General features: G+C 45.1%; 1 protein-coding gene across 1 annotated transcript in view; it reads right to left on the reverse strand.

The window, feature by feature from the left end:
• eda2r (ectodysplasin A2 receptor) overlaps positions 1–15271 on the reverse strand; it is a 61809-nt gene extending 46538 nt beyond the window's left edge. The window contains exons 1-2 of the mRNA XM_078411898.1: positions 15254–15271; positions 5896–5970 (exon numbers count right to left, since the gene is read on the reverse strand). Of these exons, the coding sequence (XP_078268024.1) occupies positions 5896–5934 (39 nt within the window). The 5' untranslated portion in view covers positions 5935–5970; positions 15254–15271. The remainder of the gene's footprint in view (positions 1–5895; positions 5971–15253) is intronic.
• Positions 15272–21817: the final 6546 nt, after the last annotated feature.

Below are 21817 nucleotides of genomic sequence, written 5' to 3' on the forward strand. Positions count from 1 at the left end.
AAGTCAAACTCAAGTACAAAGGATTAAGCAAAGGGGGAGATACAGAATGCAGAATACAGTGCAGCATTGTAGAGCACCAGTTACCAGAGCCAGAGATTGCCATTTCACCACATGGACCAATCATTCAACCTTCCCATGAGACACTCGATAGTGTGTGGGGTGTAAAAGTGTTGGAATACAGGAATATGACAAACTGTGTCTCCTGAGTTGAGGAGCACTCGAGAATCACTTACTCAAGGGTTGAGGAAGCTGACCACACAGCATTTATAATCCATAGCGTGCAGTTCTGGTTGCCCCATTACAGGAAGGATATGGACGCTTTGGCGAGGAAGTGGTGCTGCCTGGATTAGGGGCTGTTATCTACATGCACTGGTTGGACAAATATATATATTTTTCCTATGGAATGTAAGAGGCGGAGGGGAGATGGGATGGAAGTATCTAAAATTATGAGAGGCATAGATAGGGTATACAGTCAGAACCATTTCCCCATGGAGAAAGTGTCCCGGACTAGAGGATATAACTTTAAGGTGAGAGGGGCAAAGTTTAAAGGAGTGGTATGTTGGGCAGTATTGTAGATAATGAAGATGGCTGTCAAAAATTGCAGCAGGATCTTGATCGGTTGGACAGGTGAGCTGAGGAAGAGTTGATGGGATCTAATACACAGAAATGTGGCAGTGTTGCAGTTTGGGAAGTCTAACATGGGCAGAATCTACACAGTGAATGGTAGGGCACTGAGGAGTGTTGTAGAGCACAGGGATCTAGGAGCACAGGTCCACAGTTCATTGAAAGAAGCATCACAGGTTGATAGGTGGTCAAAAAGGCTTTGACTGTAGAAGTTGGGAGGTCATGTTGCAGTTGTGTGAGACGTTGGTGAGGCCATATTTAGAGTAATGTGTTCAGTTCTGGGCACCATATTATGGGGAAAATGTTGTCAAGGTGGAAAGGGTGCAGAGAAGATTTACAACGATGTTGCCAGGACTCGAGGGCCTAAGCTATAGGGAGAGGTTGGGAAGTCTAGGACTCTATTCCTTGGAGTGCAGGAGGATGAGGGGTGATCTTGTAGAGATGCACAAAATCATGAGAGGAACAGATCGGGTAGATGCACAGAGTCTCTTGCCCAGAGTAGTGGAAATCGAAAACCATAGGTTTGTGAGGGGGGAAAGATTTGATAGGAACCAGAGGGGTAATTTTTCCACGTAGGTGGCACGTGTGCAGAACGAGCTGCCGGAGGAGGCTGTTGAGACAGGTACCATCGCAAAGTTTAAAAAACATTTAGACCGATACATGGATAGGACAGGCTTAGAGAGAAATGGGCCAAATGCAGGCAGGTGGGACTTGGGTAGGTGGGACATGTTGGCTGGTGTGGGCAAGTTGGGCTGAAGGGCCTGTTTCCACGCTGTAAGACTCTATGACTCCATGAGATCTGCGGGTACGTTTGTTTCTTAAACACAAGGTGGCTACTTAGAAGGCACGGGGCAGATGGTGGTAGATACGATAATGGCTTGAGCTTTTTAGATAGGCACATGGATATGCAGCAACTGGAGAGATGTGAATCACATGCAGACAGAGATTAGTTTAAGTTAGCATCTAATTCAGCCTGGACGTTGTGGGCTGGAGGGCCTGCTCCTGTGTTGTGCTATTCAGTCTGATGAAGAGTCTCGACTTGAAACGTCACCTTCTCTCCAGAGATGCTGCCTGTCCCGCTGAGTTACTCCAGCGTTTTGTGTCTACCTGTGCTATTCTGTGTTCTATCCACTCAGTATGGCTGCTTGACCCAAATGACAACACCTTAGTTATAAATTTTAGAGATGATGTTCATCATTCGGGTTCGAAGATGACCATGACTTCACTTTTCGACTGCTGATTGGGATCGCCGCCAGCCGCGGTATGTATGCTGGCCAAGGTTGAAGTCATGACTTGCGCTTGACTTGGATTTAAGTGAGGGGGAGTTGCACAGATCGTCGGCCTCACTCTCTCGTCCTGGCCTATCAGGTTCCAGCAGCAAGACGTAGTCGAGACGGCTGGGGACAGGTCAGGATGCAGTGGATGGTCAGAAGTGTCCGACGTATCTCACTCTGCCCTGTTTGCACTCCACGGCGCTTTGCTGGGATCGTCTTTCTGCCCATTTAACCTTCTGGAGGTTTCCTCCGCGCAATCCGCCGAACCCAGGCTTCACTTAGATTTTTTTTTGATTTAGAGATACAGCACGGAAACAGGCCCTTCGGCCCACCGAGTCCGCGCCGCCCAGCGATCCCCGCACACTAACACTATCCTACACACACTAGGGACAATTTTTAAATGTTACCCAGTCAATTAACCTACATATCTGCACGTCTTTGGAGTGTGGGAGGAAACCGAAGATCTCGGAGAAAACTCACGCAGGTCACGGGGAGAACGTACAAACTCCGTACAGACGGCGCCCGTAGTCAGGATCGAACCTGAGTCTCCGGCGCTGCATTTGCTGTAAGGCAGCAACTCTACCGCTGCGCCACCGTGCTGCCACATGCTCGGTGGACAAGCCCTAAAGCCGCTGGAACCAACGACTTGCCGACTGTACATGTGGCATGCACACAAGACAGTGGAGACATGGTGGGGGCGGGGTTACCAACTCCCGTACAAGTCCCATTTAGGACTTGCCCAATTTTAGAGATACAGCATGGAGATAGGCCTTGCAGCACACCAAGGCCACGTCAACCACCGACCACCTGTTTACACTAGTTTTGTACTATCCCCCTTTCTCATCCACCCCCTATACACTGGGTGCAATTTGTCCACAGCCAATTAACCTACAGACCAGCACATCTTTGGGATGTGGCAGGAAACCAGAGCATCCGGAGGAAACCCATCTGACCACAGAGAGAATATGCAAACTCCACACAGACAGTACCCGAGGTCAGGATGGAGCTCGCTTCTCTGGTGCTGTGAGGCAGCAGCTCTACCACCTGTGCCTCTTCCCCTCTTAACCCTCTCCTATTACGCCGAATGGCTATCAATCCGCAGGGGAAAGAGGTCTATTCCCAACAGAAGGTAACACTCACCAGGTAGACGGACGAGCTGGTCACCTCCAACCATGGGCAGCCCGGGCCAGGAGCACTGGCTCACCAATGAGGACTCCACCACATATCAAAACATCTTGACTGATCAATGGACACCCTCCGAACCATATCTCTTTTAAACAATCTCCACCATATACATCCTTCAGTAGACAAGCTGGTCATGCCTTAAGACGCCCAAAGGTGGCAGAACCAGTGGTAGTCATATGGGATAATGACTTTCATTAGACGAGGCATTGAATACAACGAGCAGGTAGACACAAAATGCTGAAGTAACTCAGCGGGTCAGGCAGCATCTGTGGAGAGAAGGAATGGATGACTTTTTGGGTTGAGACCCTTCTTCAGATTGATCAGTCTGAAGAAGGGTCTCGACCTGAAACGTCACCCATTCTTTCTCTCCACAGATGCTGCCTGACCCGCTGAGTTACTCCAGCATTTTGTGTCTACCTCTGCCTACCTTCGATTTAAACCAGCATCTGCAGTTCTTCCCTACGAATATGAGCTGTATAGTTACGGTGCAATTTTATAAATCATTGGTGAAGCCGCATCTGGAAAACAGTGCCCAATTATGATCATCATGCTCAAAAGTTCTGGAGAAGGTGCAGAGGGGATTCACCAGTTGCTGAGGTGGAGTGTTTGGCTACGAGCAGATACAGAATAGACTGGGTTTGATTTTTAGATTTAGAGATACAGCGCAGAAACAGGCCCTTCGGCCCACCGGGTCCGTGCCGCCCAGCGATCCCCGCACACCAACACTATCCTACACCCACTAGGGACAATTTTTACATTTGCTCAGCCAATTAACCTACAAACCTGTACGTCTTTGGAGTGTGGGAGGAAACCAAAGATCTCGGAGAAAACCCATGCAGGTCACGTGGAGAACGTACAAACTCCGTACAGACGGCGCCCGTAGTCAGGATTGAACCTGAGTCTCCGGCGCTGCATTCGCTGTAAGGCAGCAACTCTACCGTTGCGCCACCGTGGAGCAGAGCATTTCTATGGAGCAGAGAGAGTCGAGGGGAAAATTATAGGGGTGTACAAAAGGATGAGGCGCATCGATAGGTTAGATATTAGTAGACCTTTCCCTGTAATAGAGAAGTCTTTGACTAGATATGAATCCCAGATAGACAACAATGAGCTGCATAAATGTACGGACTTTCCATTTCAGCTATGTATTGTGCTCTGTAACCTACTGAGTGATCTCCCAATATATTCCTGTATGGTCTCTTTGTTGAAAAAGGCATCAGCTTGAGTGTGGAGACACCTTTACTCAAAAGTAATTTTCTCGATAAGGACGTAAAGATCTTTTAGTTTAGTTAAGAGATACAATGTGGAGACTGGCTATCCGAGTGCACACCGACCAACATCCACTAATTCTATCCTACGCACCAGAGCTAATTTACCTAGAAACCAGCAAGTGTTTGGAATGTAGGGTACCCGAGAACTCTGAGAAAACCCACACGGTCACAGGAGGAAACGCACAAACTCCACACAGACAGCCCCCATTGTCAGGATCAAACCTGGGTCTATGGCGTTTTGAGGCAGCAACTCTACCGCTCAAAGTGCCAGCCCATCTCCAGGGCTGACTTTCTGACTTGGTGTAGAGCATACAATGCCATGTACGTATTCATAGTCTGGTAGTCCTGAGTCTCAGTGCGTGGGAATTAATCACAGATAGTTTGCTGAACTGTCAAATTTATTTGCCAAGTCTGCAAGTAAATCTAATTTGGGCAACTGATAATGCTGTCAGCTTTTTCTTCGAGCTAATCGTTCTCCCTATTTAATCACACTTCTCTCTCTCTTGGACTGTATGTTTCTGGGACCATAACCAATGGATTTGGTCAATCATTTTGGAGCATGACCAAGATCCCTTTCCATTCCAATTTGCACAGCTCTTCAAGCTCCATCTGCAACTTGGAGCAATCCGGGTCCACCTGACAATGTGACAGCAAACTCCCAGCCAAATGCAAACTCCATACCATATAAGGTGGAGAAGGGGAGCTTGCTCCGTGCCAGAAGACTGTGCAGATGATTAGCCACTGTCGTGGCGATGCCTGGGAGCTAGGCCACTCCTTGGCCGAACCCTTGACACTGAGACTGACAGGGTCTGGGCACTGCCCAGTCTACGGGGTTTCTCCAGCAGGGAGCATATTGAAGGACAATGGCAGTGGCATCTGTATCGGTCGTCTAATGCATTGCAGGAGACTACACCAGGAATGTGCACATCAACTTGCATGATTTCGCAATTTACCAATGGAATCATAGAAACATAGAAAATAGGTGCAGGAGTCGGCCTTTCGAGCCAGCACCGCCATTCAATATGATCATGGCTGAGCATCTGAAATCAGTACCCCGTTCCTGCTTTTTCTCCCATATCCCTTGATTCCGTGAGCCCGAAGAGATAAATCTAGCTCTCTCTTGAAAACTTCCAGTGAATTGGCCTCCACTGCCTTCTGTGGCAGAGAATTCCACAGATTCTCAACTCTCTGGGTGAAAAAGTTTTTCCTCATCTCAGTCCTAAATAGTCTACCCCTTATTCTTTAACTGTGACTCCCTGGTTCTGGACTCTCCCAACAACAGGTCCATTTTTCCTGCATCTAACCTGTCTAATCCCTTAAGAATTGTATATGTCTCTATAAGATCCCCTCTCATCCTTCTAACTTCCAGTGAATACAAGCCCAGTCGACCCATTCTTTCATCACTCAGAACTGTCCATGATTGTTGCAACTCATTAACCAGCGATCTGCACCCATGTGATTCACCATCTTCCATCACAAACATTTATCTGGTACCCAATGTTAGTGAAGGTTGCTCTAGATTTATGCACACTACAAATACGTACCAGACTGAGGAAAACAAGGAGTTCGAACAGCAGGCCCATTTCCAACTCTCCGTCCTGATATCTATGACTTTCAACCTGCAAATCAAGCACAATTTTTGTTTTATCTGGAATTGGAAATAAAGCAAATAGACCAAAGCATTCTAATGCACCCTGGTATTAAGCAGGTATTTTTTCATTCATGTATGATTGGAGAACTTTGACGCCTTGGTGCAATTATTTTGAGCTTGATTACATTATTTCCCTCCCTCACTGAGTTATTGAACTTTTTTGTACATACGTGTACACACACACACGCACAGACACACACGCACAGACACACGCGCAGACACACACGCACAGACACACACGCACAGACACACACGCAGACACACACGCAGACACACACGCACAGACACACACGCGCAGACACACACGCGCAGACACACACGCGCAGACACACACACGACACACACAACGACACACACACGACACACACACACACACAGAGACACACACACACACACACACACACACACACACACACACACACACACACACACACACACACACACACACACACACACACAGTAATAGCTAAGCATTAATCTACCAAGGGCATCTTGGGCACACACAAGTATCAGTGATCAGAATGGTTACGTTAAGTCTGAATACCTGTACTGTGTAAACCATGACTCCACTCTATAATCTTCAAAAACAATTTTTGTCATTATTGAACATAGAGCAGGTTCATCATGAAAAGTTTTATCTTAAAAGGTAAGAGAAGATTCTTTCGTTGAATTCCTGAAGGCAATTGGGAAAGAGGGATTTGCATTTATATTGCAACATTTTCAACTTAAGAATCTCCCACACTGCTTTATGGCCAATAAGGTACTTTAGGAGTTTTGCTGTAATTTAGGAAATATGGAAGCCAATTGCGTGCACATACAGTGCCTACAAATAGCATTGTAATCATCACAGCACAAAAGGGTGTCCAGTGCATTGAGTCCTATTATTTTCATTGCAGAGTTATCCATTCAGTTACATTCTCTCATGTACCTATTCAATTCACTTGTGAAATCTTGATAGAAAGAGGAAAGGCAGGTGTTGGAGGCAGGCTCTCAGGGGAGCCCACTCCTCCAGTGGTTCTTGGTTGCTGATCCTAAAGTACGAAAAGAGGCCAAAGTCAAAGCCAAGACTCAAGGACCAAGGATAACTCAGCTGTGAAGGACAGGAAAAGAAAGATCAAGGGCAAGACAACGATTGGGCAAACGACGGGCATTTCCGCAGCAGCTGGCGTGATTCTAGGATGGCTTGCTGCCTCCATAGTGCCAGAGTCAAGGAGATCGTTAGGTATTTGGGTCACCTGTCCAATCCCTCCATAGATGCTACCTGACCTTCTGAGCTCCTCCAGTACTTCTTATTTGCCCAAGTCATTGGGTATTTTTAAAGCGGAAATTGGCAGGTTCTTGAATAATGAAGATTTCAAAGGTTTTGTGGAGAAGGCAGGAGAATGAGGTTGAGAGGGAAAGATAGACCAGGCATGATTGAATGGTGGAGTAGACTTGATGGGCTGAATGGCCAAATCCTACTCCTGTCTTATGAACTTATCACTGAGCAGTTGCAGAATATTCTTCTCATATTATTCTCCCATTTTCTCATGGTATAGAACTTTATTGTGAGGTTATCATGATATTCAGCCTATCACGTCTATGCCAGCTCTCGGATCAATCCCATGAGTTACACCCCCCCCGCCCTTATTTCGTTATAATCTACATGAAAGAGTCAACAGCCAGAGGTCATAGTCCATATCAGTACCCAGGATGCAGAGTGAAAAATGGATGAGGATCTTCAGGCAAACTTTAGGGATTTGGGAAAGAGATTCAATGGAAAAAACCTTTGCTGCCCTACGATTTTGTGAAACAAATCAAACAAACGTTGAAAACTAGAGCCTGTGCAAAGTGGATAGTGTATTAGGAAGATGTGCTGAAGGCACTGTCAGACAAGTTACAAGGAGATTTCATAATCTTCATGGAATAATGATTTCAAGTGGGGAAGGACGAGCAACACAACAAGCCTGATTACAGCGTTTTCAGGCAAAAGGGGACTAAAAGGCAAAGTATTGGCTAAAAAGTATTAGAGCTGCTGCACGAAATGGTAGTCAGAAGGGTCATTCAGTGAAGTGCGACGCTTTATGGATTGAATAGAAGAAAAAAAAGACGGTCTGTGACACTGAAGCGACTTTACTGCAAGCCTCTGAACAGGAGAAAAAAAGAGCAAAACTCTGGATAAATCCCCTATACACAACAGTGCAATATAGAACATAAAACAGTGCATAAAACAGAACAGGCCCTTTGGCCCACTAGACCATGTCAAAAATGATGGCAAGTTAGACTAATCACCTCTGCCTGCATATGATCCATATCCCTCCTTTCCCTGCGTATCCAGGTGTCTATCTGAGTGGGGATGTTTCAATTACATTCATATTAACCGATGTAAAGTACATAGATGGCAGAGAATTCCAACAGGGTACGAAGAAGGGACCCGACATCCCAAAACTTCCATTCCCCCCCACAGCTGCTACTTCACTCACTGAATCCATCCTGCACTTTATATTCTATGCAGTTAAATGACAATAGACAATAGGTGCAGGAATAGGCCATTCGGCCCTTCGAGCCAGCACCGCCATTCAATGTGATCATAGCTGATCATTCTCAATCAGTACCCCGTTCCTGCCTTCTCCCCATACCCCCTGACTCCGCTATCCTTAAGAGCTCTATCTAGCTCTCTCTTGAATGCATTCAGAGAGTTGGCCTCCACTGCCCTCTGAGGCAATGAATTCCACAGATGGGTGGATCAAGAAAGTGAGTGGGGAATTCTGCATTCAGTATCTTCAAATGAATCAGGGCTACTAAAAGGAATATCAGTGGGAGAATACCTTTCTGGTCGTGATTATAATTCAGTTAGTATCGCACAGTTGAGGTTAATTTTGGAAAAGGACAGATGAAATAGCTAAAGCTTCCAAATTGTTGCAAGGAAACCCTTGCCTGGCTGGGTAGACTGGGAACACCTGCTCCAGCACAAATTAATGTGTAAGCATCGGGAATCCATCATGGAGGTTATTTGAGGCTCGTTCCCACAGAGAAAATTTGGTGCCCTCGGAATGAGTTGAATAAAAAGATCACAAGAAAAGAAAGTTTAGCTTAGAGTCATACACCATGGAAACAGGCCCTTCGGCCCAACTTGCCTATGCTGATCAACATGCCCCATCTATGCTAGTTCCACCTGCCTGCATTTGGCCCATATCCCTCTAAATCTATCCTATCCAAATGCTTTTTAAATGTTACTAGACAAAGTGGACCCGTTGGGCCCAAACCTCTCCTGCATTGGTGCAGCACCCTGTCCTTCCCCCCCCTCCCCTCCCCTCCCCTCCCCTCTCTCCTCAACCTCCCCTCTCCCTTCTCCCCCACTCCCCCTTCCTTTTAAACTTTAAAATGTGAATAACTTAAAAAATATAACACCGATTTCAATAAAACTACTTGCATTATCACTAAAGTGACAATGGTGAGTAAGGTGGGCCTAAAATTGTTGCGCTATCGTGTACCGTTTTGGCTGAAGTTCAGTCACAAACAAGATAACAAACGAGAGTTTTAGTATATAGATGATAGTACCTACCTCAACTACATCGGCAGCTCGTTCCATATAGCCCCAATCCTTTGTGTAAAATACATTGCCCTTCGGGTTCCCATTAAACCTTTCCCCTCTAACTTTAAACCAATGTCCTGCAGTTCTTGATTCCTAGACAGATTTCTATTCTGGTTGTTAGTCAAGAACTCAACATGGCTGAAAGATAAAGAGAGGACAGAGAATGGAGGTTTTCATCACCTCTGACCGGGGGGGGGGGGGGCAACATTCCTTCAGAACTCCACATGAGTTTTTGTTGGGATTTTTGTGCACAAGCCTCTGCAATAGGGAACAGATACTTCACTTACTGATTCAGAGGTGAACTCAGGACCACCCGAGCCACTCTGACAAGAACAGATAATACAATCAAAAAAACAATAAGAACCGCAGCTGATAAAAAGAAATGAAAATGCTGGAAACAATCAATCTGTGCGCCAGGCAGCATCTAGAGTTAACGTTCCGGCTCAAAGACCATTCTTCAGAACTGGAAAAGAAGCGTGGTTAAATTTGCAGAGCAGGGGAGAGGGTGGAGAACACAACATTTGCGATAGGGTGGACGATGGATGATGGCATAGATTGAAGGGCTACAAGGAAACACAACACTTTTGCAAATCACACGTTCTGAAAGCAAACTTCATTGCTTTGGGTCTGTCTAAAGAGATTCATCACTTGAAGAATTTAACCCACAGTACTCAATCCCATGACAAAAGGAAAACTCAAGCACATTTTCTGTGCAGGTTTGTTACAGGTGAACATGGCTGCCGATTGAATTAAATGCAGTACATACAATATGGTGCAGTTTGGAGATACTGCATGGAAACAGGCCCTTCGAAATGGCTCACTAAATCCATGCTGACCATTGATCTCCCACTCATATTGTTCCCACTATTGTTCCGCATTATAGCACTTTTTTTAACCACCCCCTGGGGGCAAGTTACGGTGGCCAATTAACCTACAAACCCGCACCTCCTAGCGATGCGGGAGGGAACATGCAAACTCCACACAGACAGCACCACCCAAGATCTGGTTTGAAACCGGGTCTCTTGTGCTGTGTGACAACAGCTCTACCAACTGAGCCACTGTGCCAACCATGGTTAGCAAACAAAAAGTACTTCCAACTTAACTAAAATGATCTCTTCCCATTCCATTCTTTAAAAACATTATTTGTCACTGATTCCCCCTAACTGTACATTTCCTCAGATCATTTATATTTAGCCCATAGCGTGGTTTTAGTTTTACAAACATTGAGGTTGTAAAGAATTTCCTAAGGAAAAGCCCTTTAATCCATTGGTCAGTTCTCACACAGAACCAGAGCATTCCAAAACTTACTTGCACCTTGGACTCTTTTCCATTGCTGTTTGATCCCGTTTTCAATATTTATCTAATTTTCCCTTAAGAAGCGGTTCACACAGGCTTAACCACACTGTGTAGCAAAGTAATCCCTCGCCTCAACAACCTGCTGTTTAAGGAAATTCCTCCTAAAACATTCCCTTGCACTCAATGAAAATATTGAATTGATAATCTGTCATCACCTAATCAGTCTAAAAAATATATCATTTACCTCCACAAACACCAAGGGCCTGAAATGTTTGCTCTAAACCAATAAAAGCTGAATCATTTCACCCAAAGGCCAACCTAGAAAATTGTTTTGCTCATAATTTTTTTTCCATATTGTCAATAACGGTGATGTGGCGGATGACTAAAGTTGTGCCTCCATTTAAGAAGGGCTAAGGAATGATGGCCAATTTCCATTCTTGAAAGGGGGTTCTTTCGAACCTTTTGTCGTTTTCTGATTGTCATTACTATTAACTACTTTTGTTTTTCGATTCCAGATTATAAACCCAATTTAAATTCCACATCTGCTCTGATGGGATTTCAACTCGACTCTGTACTGCAAATGCAAATTTTTCATTTACAGATCCAGCCATTTAAGCACCACATCACATTTAAGCCTGCAATCATTGTTATTACCTATTTTGATCTAGTCGAGCTTTCATGAGATTGAAAATTGGTGCAATTTGAACGAAATGTTTGAAATAATTTTCCAAATATTAAAACACACACCTGGAGTAATTGAAAATGCAAAACAAAACATATCAAGACTTGGATGTACCCAAAAAGAATGTTAATGCTCATTACACTCTCGACTGCTCCAGTGGAAACAATCCCATTATGGCGAGTCCGAAAACTTGTTGGTTGTAGAAGAAGTTTATTGCAGCCGCAATATTCGAATACAGAGTTAAACAACAAGGTAAAGGACAACCATCAAAAACTTACTGTCTTCTTCGAAGACTTCGCCGAACTGAACATTTCGGGCGCCAAAAGCGCACATGACCACGCTGGCCAATCAGCGATGTCGCTCTCTGGACCAATCCCCATGGTCGCGTTCACACGTGACCTCGCTGGCCAATCTGAGGGTTCGACGACCCGGACCATTCTCTATGGTCGCTACACCATTGTATTAAATATGAGAACTTGCTTCAGTTAACTAGCACTACATACACTTAGAAATGAAGCCAAAATAAATAAAGTCTAAAAAGAGGTTTCAAACCATTGCATCATTTGAATTTGTTTTGTTGCACATTTTCTACAGAAACCGGTTGTGTTTTCTTGGCTTAGCTATTTCACGGATTATGGTCTTCAATGCAATTTAATAACAAGCATCGTTGCATTCCAACCAATGTTCCTTTCCTCTGTCAGACTGGTCAATTGTAACCCTTCCTGCCTGATGTGACAGAGCAAGAAATCAAAATCATGGGACACAAAGCGCTGGAGTAACTCAGAGCACATCATCAGGCAGCATCTCTGGGGGACATGCTTAGGCAAGGTTTGGGGTCAGGACCCTTCTGCAGATCAACTGATTTACTCCAGCACTTTGTGCCTTACGTAAGATTCCAGCATCTGCAGTTCCTTCCATCTCCAAACTAAAATCGTAGCTATATACTGCCTGATGTGATTTGACCCGTGCCTGCCTCCCTTCATCTTAACCCCACCTTTTGTGGAGGCTAATCACAGCCTGGCTTGGTTCCTTCAAATACTCCTAAATCATGGTCTAGAGCCCACATGCTATTTTAACTCACAATCACAACAATGTCTGACTAGTGGATAGGAAAGAAAACTGCAGATGCTGGTTTAAATCAAAGGTAGACACAAAATGCTGGAGTAACTCAGCGGGACAGGCAGTATCTCTGGAGAGAAGGAATGGGTGACGTTTCAGGTCGAGACCCTTCTTCAGACCCTTCGTCACCCATTCCTTCTCTCCATAGATGCTGCCTGACCCGCTGAGTTACTCCAGCATTCCGTGTCAACCTCTGACTAGTTGACAGTCAGATAACAATCAAGAAAGCCAAGAAAATATTTTTATTTTTTTTCCGGGGTTCCTCCCAAGTTATGAGCAGTAATGTTACTCCCCCGGATCCCACAGGACATCACAGCAAAGTTTCCTGCTAATCACCAGTTAGTACGTCAGTACTTGAGAATCCCAGCAACAGTTCCCTTGGGATCACGGCTGCAGGCTCCTGCATCCCGAAATACTGCTCCCACTCACCCACTGCACCTCCTTGTCAGGTTTGACTGGGAGACAGGATCTCCACAGATGGAAAACAAGTCACAAAGCGTTGGGAGTAACTACAGGTGACGGAGGAAGGGAGGGGGTTGAAAGGCAGACAAAACCCCATCCATGTTCTCCAGAGGTCCTGACAGACCCGCTGAGTTACTCCAGTATTTTGGGTCTTTTTTCTTTTGTCAAACAGCATCTACAATTCCTTGCATCTATGCTTGTCTGCTCCACTGCAAAATCTGCTCAAGGTACGCCAACTCCAAAGTAGGCGTAGCCGGAGGAGATTTTGCAGTGGAGCAGCAAAGCATAGATGCAAGGAATTGCAGAAGCAGTGAAAAGCAGACGCAAGGAACTGCAGGTGCTGGTTGACAAAAAGAGTTCTCGTCAAAGTTCTCCACTCTGGTGGGCATTCTGAGACCCCCCCGGTGATACCTGCTACTCTCCTGGTCAACGCCCATGTTCTGACCCACTCACTACCACGTGTGCTTCCTCAGCACTTGCCTCCACTACTGTCTTTTGGCCCTTTCCATCTTTGGCTGTCATTCAACCATCTCTCAAAAACATACTTCACCTGTTTCCACCCATCACTCACCAGGCTTTGTCCTGCCCGACCTCTCTTCCAACTTTCTTCCCCCCCCCCCCCACCCACCCCACCCCACCCCACCACAATCAGTCCCAACCTGAAACTTCACCCTGTCCAGCATCTGCAATTCCTTGTGTCTCCAGGGATGGAGTTACTGTTGTGATGTGAAATGGAGGAATTATTTACCTGATTCACATCAGCCTGAAAATCTGTGAAATGTCCCCTCTAACCCTAGCCCCCCCCTCTCTCCCCCCCCTCTCTCCCACCCCCCCCCCCCCCTCTCTCCCCCCCCCCCCTCTCTCCCCCCCCCCCCATCTTGGCACCTGGTTCTTCCTTTAATATGCACCTCTCTAGCCAGACTCTTGATCACCTCAGTACGCCTCAGGATCTTATAGAAACTTACAAAATTCTTAAAGGGTTGGACAGGCTAGATGCAGGAAGATTGTTCCCGATGTTGGGGAAGTCCAGAACAAGGGGTCACAGTTTAAGGATAAGGGGGATGTATTTTAGGACCGAGATGAGAACGTTTTTTTGCACACAGAGAGTGGTGAATCTGTGGAATTCTCTGCCACAGAAGGTAGTTGAGGCCAGTTCATCGGCTATATTTAAGAGGGAGTTAGATGTGGCCCTTGTGGCTAAAGGAATCAGGGGGTATGGAGAGAAGGCAGGTACAGGATACTGAGTTGGATGATCAGCCATGATCATATGGAATGGCGGTGCAGGCTCGAGTGGCTGAATGGCCTACTCCTGCACCTACTTTCTATGTTTCTATGTTTCGCGAACCTCAATGCATTTTGGCACCAAACTTTGCCTGCCAAAGCTGCTGTTAAGAGCCTCCAAACCTTTCACCAGGTTACAGATGCCACATAATTGCGAGCTGTTATACAAATGAAAAACAGATTTGCAACACTTGAGCAGAGGGGAAAGCCACATCATCTTAAAGACCAAACTGGGCAAAAAAAACACCACTTGCCAAATGTTGTGCAAGGATGCTGTGTGGCTCAATGAAAGGGGCTACATGCACACTTTACTGGAAGGAGCTATGTGTCAAGGAGAATCTCCTCCTCCACTCTTCTCCATGCATTCAGTGGCTGGACCCAAGTTTTCAGTAATATTGAAACCACCCAGCCACAACGCGACACATCAATTGCACCTCAGCGCCTGACGCCAGCAGTGGGATGAGCGACGAGCTTTGCCCTCTCTGTCTTGGTACATGTCCCGACTTGTTCACCGCACTGAACTCCACTCGTCGAAAAGTGAAAGGGGGAGGAATTAAACCCACACCTCCTATGTAATTTAACAAACCACACGGATATATATATATATATATATATATATATATAAAACAGCGAGAGATTAATGGTAAGTTACATATTTTTTGTTATATAGACACTGCAGACTATGCTGCTGGACATTTGCTAAAGTGCATCATCAGGGATAATTGAAGTTAACTTTCACCACAGCCAACATGCCTGGGCTTGTCCATCCAGGCCGGTACCTCGAAATTACTTCACAAAAATAAAAATTCGTAACCTTAAGAAATAATATTTATATACCTGTGCTAAACTTTGATCAAAAGAGGGTCTTTCTTAGTTGGTTTTTTGTTGTTGTTGTTGCGTGTTTGCTTGTTCAACCTCCCTGCCAGGTAACAAGTGAAATATTTAACCATATATAATATTTGCACTGAATCACTTGTTCCTTTCATTCGGCAGTGAGGTGTGCATCAGCTCCTAGTTTTCATTTACCTTGCAGTTTGCAGAATAGTGTAGTCATTCACTCCAGGAGCCCGGATTTCTGTTATTCCTGCTTGCATGTAATTCTCCCCGCCCCTTCTCCTGCCTGACCAGTGCGAAACCCCCCCTTTAACTCTTTGATGACCGCACAGACTTAAACAGATTCAGCACCACGCATTTTCCCATGTTGGGTAACTATTGTCAGGACTCTGGCAGTAAGTACAACGTTGAAAGCAGGTGCTATTTTATAAGGTAGAACGTGAGTTATTTCTGATGTGTAAAATGATTAAATTTGCCAGAGTAAATAAAAGCAATTTTTGCCAGAGGTTTCAGGATCTGGAAAGATGAGGCGTGATCATCATAAAATTAGTTCTAAAGGACTTAGAATAGAGACATAGAAAATAGGTGCAGGAGTAGGCCATTCGGCCCTTCGAGCCTGCACCGCCATTCAATATGATCATGGCTGATCATCCAGCTCAGTAACCTGTACCTGCCTTCTCTCCATACCCCCTGATCCCTTTAGCCACAAGGGCCACATCTAACTCCCTCTTAAATATAGCCAATGAACTAGCCTCAACTACCTTCTGTGGCAGAGAATTCCACAGACTCACCACTCTCTGTGTGAAGAAATGTTTTCTCATCTCGGTCCTAAAAGACTTCCCCCTTATCCTTAAGCTGTGACCCCTGGTTCTGGACTTCCCCAACATCGGGAACAATCTTCCCGCATCTAGCCTCTCCAACCCCTTAAGAATTTTATATGTTTCAATAAGATCCCCCCTCAGCCTTCTAAATTCCAGCGAGTACAAGCCGAGTCTATCCAGTCTTTCTTCATATGAAAGTCCTGCCATCCCAGGGATCAATCTGGTGAACCTTCTCTGTACTCCCTCTAAGGCTAGAATGTCTTTCCTCAGATTAGGAGACCCAAACTGGATTATGAGACCAGGAGAAACAACAGGTAGATATGACGTTGCAGATTAAAAATGAAAATCATTTAAAAAAAGCTGAAGAAAATCTGAAACAAAAACAGAAAATGCTGGAAACACTCAGGAGATCAGTGGTAAAAGAAAATGTTAATATTTCAGGTCCTCAACACTTTTCATCAGAAATTTAGTCTAGTTTAGAGACAACACATGGAAACAGGCCCTGTGACCCATGCAGTCCACCCCACCCATCAATGATTTATTCACACTAGTTATATGTTATCCCAATTTTTCATCCACTCCCTCCACACCAGGGACAATTTTACAGAAGCCAATACACCTACAAACAACACATCTTTCAGATGTGGGAGGAAACCCACCGGTCACAGGGAGAACGTGCAAACTCCACCAGCTGCACTACCATGCCAGCTCAAGATACTACAGGACAAAGCCTGGCAAGCAATAGGTGGATACATTGAGTGCAGCTGGGGGGATGATTAGTGGATGGGTGGAGTAAGTGACAGAGGTGAAAAGGAAACAAAAGAATATCAGATAAGGAGAGAAGGGGAGGAATGAAATGTAAAGCAATGAGGGTAGAAAGGAACAGGAGGAGTGGAGCAAAGAGAAATGGGAAAGGAATAGGGTGATTGGGGCATTAGGATTGATGCATTACCTATTTACAGTATTAGCAGTGATATGGAAGGGGGCTGGGAGACTAGCACTGGTTAAATACATGCGACATGATGCTGATATAAGATTATTAAGGGGTTGGACACGTTAGAGGCAGGAAACATGTTCCCAATGTAGGGGGAGGCCAAACGTTAAGAATTTAGAATGGAGGTGAGGAAAAACGGCCATTTAGAATGGAGATGAGGAAAAACTTTTTCAGTCAGAGAGTTGTAAATCTGTGGAATTCTCTCCCTCAGAAGGCAGTGGAGGCTAATTCTCTGAATGCATTCAAGAGAGAGCTAGATAGAGCTCTTAAGGATAACAGAGTCAGGGGGTATGGGGAGAAGGCAGGAACGGGGTACTGATTGAGAATGATCAGCCATGATCACATTGAATGGTGGTGCTGGCTCGAAGGGCCGAATGGCCTGCTGTCTATTGTCTATTGTTCACTTTGATGTGATTTGTGTCAATACATTGTGTGCTTGCAAAAAAATACAACATGTGTTGAGCACTTTATCACAAAAATTGTACACTGTTCGGTTAATAAAACTGTAAAAATGTTGGCACGTCAACCCAGCGCAGATTGCAGCAGTGATAACATCATAATCCTTGCAGATTCTTCCTGGTCTGGAAAGGTCTTCCAGATTCATAATCAGCATCATATCATTTTCTCCACAATCTGTGCCATCCTATTCAATGTACTTCTTATAAATTACTTTCCAATTCCCTGTCAGTGTCTTCTCAGTGAAAACAAGCGCAGGAACCACGAATTGCTTTTACAATAAACTTTAGCAGATAACAAGTAAAAGGTCAGGGTGGTGAAGTGAATTAGTTGCTGTCCATTAACTTCTGAAGGCCTTTTGCAGACAGGTTGTTCAGAATGGTTCAATATAAAAATAACCATCTGTTGCCAAACTAGATGCTAATAGCTCTTTCTTGATTGTTCAATTGCTAAACACACTTCTCAGTGCGCAACTGAGTCATGCGGGCAAAATGCAGTGTCTGCTCTTTGCTGAATTAGCTGACCGGAATTATGCCTAGAAATGAATATGTGAATTGCTGGAGATAAGCTGGTTCGTATCTCCACTCTTAATTCATATCAAGTACTGTGAGGCTTTTTGTGAAACGAAAGTGAGTCAGGACAGGTGGACAATAGACAATAGACAATAGGTGCAGGAGTAGGCCATTCGGCCCTTTGAGCCAGCACCACTAGTCAATGTGATCATGGCTGATCATTCTCAATCAGTACCCCGTTCCTACCCTCTCCCCATACCCCCTGACTCCGCTATTTTTATGAGCCCTATCGAGCTCTCTCTTGAAAGCACTCAGAGAATTGGCCTCCACTGCCTTCTAAGGCAGAGAATTCCATAGATTTACAACTCTCTGACTGAAAAAGTTTTTCCTCATCTCAGTTCTAAATGGCCTACCCCTTATTCGTAAACTGTGGCCCCTTGTTCTGGACTCCCCCAACATTGGGAACATGTTTCCTGCCTCTAACGTGACCAACCCCTTAATAATCTTATACGTTTCGATAAGATCCCCTCTCATCCTTCTAAATTCCAGTGTATACAAGCCTAGTCGCTCCAGTCTTTCAACATATGACAGCCCCGTCATTCCGGGAATTAACCCAAGTAAACCTACGCTGCACGCCCTCAATAGCAAGAATATCCTTCCTGTGTGTGGAAAGGAATGTGTAGGAAGGAACTGCAAATGCTGGTTTAAATCAGGGAAGGATGAGTACAATACACATTGTACTAATATAAAGTATCTCACTAATATATATTGGTATATAATGGATAGACACAAAATGCTGGAATAACTCAGCTGGACTGGCAGCATATCTGGAGAGAAGGAATGAGTGATGTTTCGGGTCGAGACCCTTCTTCAGATGGATTGAGGTTTAATCCTGGGTGTTTTGACACATATTTATCAGAAGGAATAGGAGTAGAATTAGGCCATTCAGCCCATCAATTCTACTCTGCCATTCAATCATGGCTGATCTATCTCTCCCTCCTAACTCCATTCGCCTGCCTTCTCCCCATAACCCCTGACATCTGTCTCCCGTAACTCACATCCCGATAAGGTTTAATCCACATTTTAATCACGTGGCTGTTTGTGGGACAGTTGTGCGCCATGGCGACTGCATTTTAATGATGACCACACTTGCAGAGTACTTCATTGGTGGCTAACGAACTTGGGATGTCTCAGCTCCTTGTATAAGGGCAAGCTTTCCCTTGTATTCAGCGTGCGTGGGACGTTAGAGCAAAGCTGGAAGGAAAATAGTTTTTTCCTTCGAGTTCAGTTCAGCATATTTTTACCTTGGCTTAAGGTTTATGGACATGAACGAGAAAACGTCTGAGTTATTTTTGCCACCCGCCGATCTTTACTGTACAGTAACAGAGGAATAAATATTTGTGGAGTTGTTTACCAAGATACTGATGATACAACACTCTTTCACACTATTTACAAAAAGCCCTGGCACATATTATATCACAGACTGCTGTAAATATGTATCACTCACAGAGCCTCATGGACTCAAACTCCGAGTTGTGTACTGATTTTCCCCCGTTCATTTCAAAGTGTTCAGCATGTTTCCAATAAATGCTTCACTGGTTTCCTGTTTCTTTCATGGAGACATTTTTAATGGTGTTGAAGTAAACCAGGTCTTCTCAGAATTTGCCAAATTGAGAGAAATCGCATGTCTGAGTGGTGAAGTGAATAATGCTTTCCTTTTCTCTTCCGAACAACACTGTTTCCATGGCCAACACTCCACTGGAGCCTCCAGAGATGGGACTTGTAATCATTTCCAGCCCCTTTCACCAGCTGCTTTACAATGTTATGGGAAGGGACACCTAGATCTGGCCTCCAAAACTCGCTGTCTCCCTTCTTGTCTAATCTGGTGGTCCACAGGTGGAAATTCACCTCTGGTGTTGAACCTATGTCCCCTCCTTCAGCTGTTAGACAAGCAAGCACAGTCCTGGGCCATTGATTCAAAGACCTAAGTCCAACTCTCATTGACGTGCTTGAGATTTAAGTTGAAGTAACTGGGACAAAACATGAAGAAACCAAATAAAACTAGTCTCAGTAACAGTGGCTTGTTGCAAAAACCTATCTCCTTCACTGAGGTCCTTCAAGGGAGCATATCTCTGTTCTTACATGACCTGAGCTATCTATGACTTCAGACCCACCAACATGGTGGGTGGGTAAGGAAGAGAGGAGAAGAAGGAATGACTCAAGAGGAATATTCTGCAATAATGTTATCAGCATTTTCCATTTAACTGTTGGTCTTGCTAGTGAAGCATGCATTTCCAGGAATTGATAGAAAATATGGCAGAAAAAACCAAAGTGCTGGATTAACTCAGTGGTCAGGCAGCGTCTCTGGAGAATGTGAATAGATGATGCTTCGGGTCGGGACACTTCTTCAGATTGATTGTAGGGGATGGGGGGAGAAAGCTGGAAGAGAGAAAGGGTAGGCCAAAGCCTGGCAGGTAATGGGTAGATGCATGTGTGAAGAGGGTTTTTGACAGGCAGATGGTTGAACAAAGGCTAGAGATGAAAAGGCAGGAGTTGTGACAAAAAGATTGAAAAATTGCAAATTGTGAAGTTAGAGGAAGGAATGTAGGTGGAAGGGGAGGAGGTGGGGGTGAAATAGTTGCAAGTTGGCATGGTGGCGCAGCGGTAGAGTTGCTGCCATACAGTGAATGCAGCGCCGGAGACTCAGGTTCCATCCTGACTACGGGCGCCGTCTGTACGGAGTTTGTACGTTCTCCCCGTGACCTGCGTGGGTTTTCTCCGAGATCTTCGGTTTCCTCCCACACTCCAAAGACGTACAGGTATGTAGGTGAATTGACTGGGTAAATGTAAAAATTTTCCCTAGTGTGTAGGATAGTGTTAACGTGCGGGGATCGCTGGGCGGCGCGGACTCGGTGGGCCGAAGGGCCTGTTTCCGCGCTGTATCTCTAAATCTAAATCTAAAAGTCCTGATGGGGAAGAGGAAAGAGAGGGTGGAGAGGAGAGGGGGAAGAAAGTGAGGGGTTTTTGTTACCTAACATTGGAAAATACAATGCTCATACCAACGGCACGGTGGCACATCGGTAGAGTTGCTACCTTACAGCGCCAGAGACCCGGGTTTGATCCTGGCACGGTGCTGTCCGCACGGAGTTTGTACGTTCTCCCCGTGACCTGTGTGAGTTTTCTCTGGGTGCTCCGGTTTCCTCACACACTCCAAAGATGTACAGGTTTGTAGGCTAATTGGATTGGTAAAATTGAAAACTGTCCCTAGTGTGTGTAGGATAGTGTTGGTGTACGGGGTGATCGCTGGTCAGTTCAAACTCGGTGGGCTGAAGGGCATGTTTCTGCACTGTGTCCCTAAACTAAACTAAACCTTTGGGTTGTAAACTACCCGAGTGGAATACGAGGTGTTGTTCCTCTAGTTTGAGTGTGGCCTCACTTTGGCAATGGAGGAAGCCCAGGCCAGCATGCTCAGAAAGGGAAGAGGAGTTAAAATGATGACCAGCTGTGAGATCCAGTAGGTCTTGGTGGACTGAACACAAATGTTCGGGTTATGCCCACCTACAATCAATCTGAAGAGGAGTTCCAACCGGAAACGTCACCAATCCATGTTCTCCAAAGGCACTGGCTCACTGAGTTACTCCAGCGCTTCGGGTCTTTTTTGTAAACCAGCATCTGCAATTTCTTGTTTCTGCATAAAATATGGCAGGTTTAAATCAAAGATTTGTTGTTTAATTTCCTTTGAAGGGGAAGAAGGGAGAATGAATATAGAAACATAGAAACATAG

Source organism: Rhinoraja longicauda, chromosome 15, assembly GCF_053455715.1.
Source record: "Rhinoraja longicauda isolate Sanriku21f chromosome 15, sRhiLon1.1, whole genome shotgun sequence".
NCBI classification, from domain to species: Eukaryota; Metazoa; Chordata; class Chondrichthyes; order Rajiformes; family Arhynchobatidae; genus Rhinoraja; species Rhinoraja longicauda.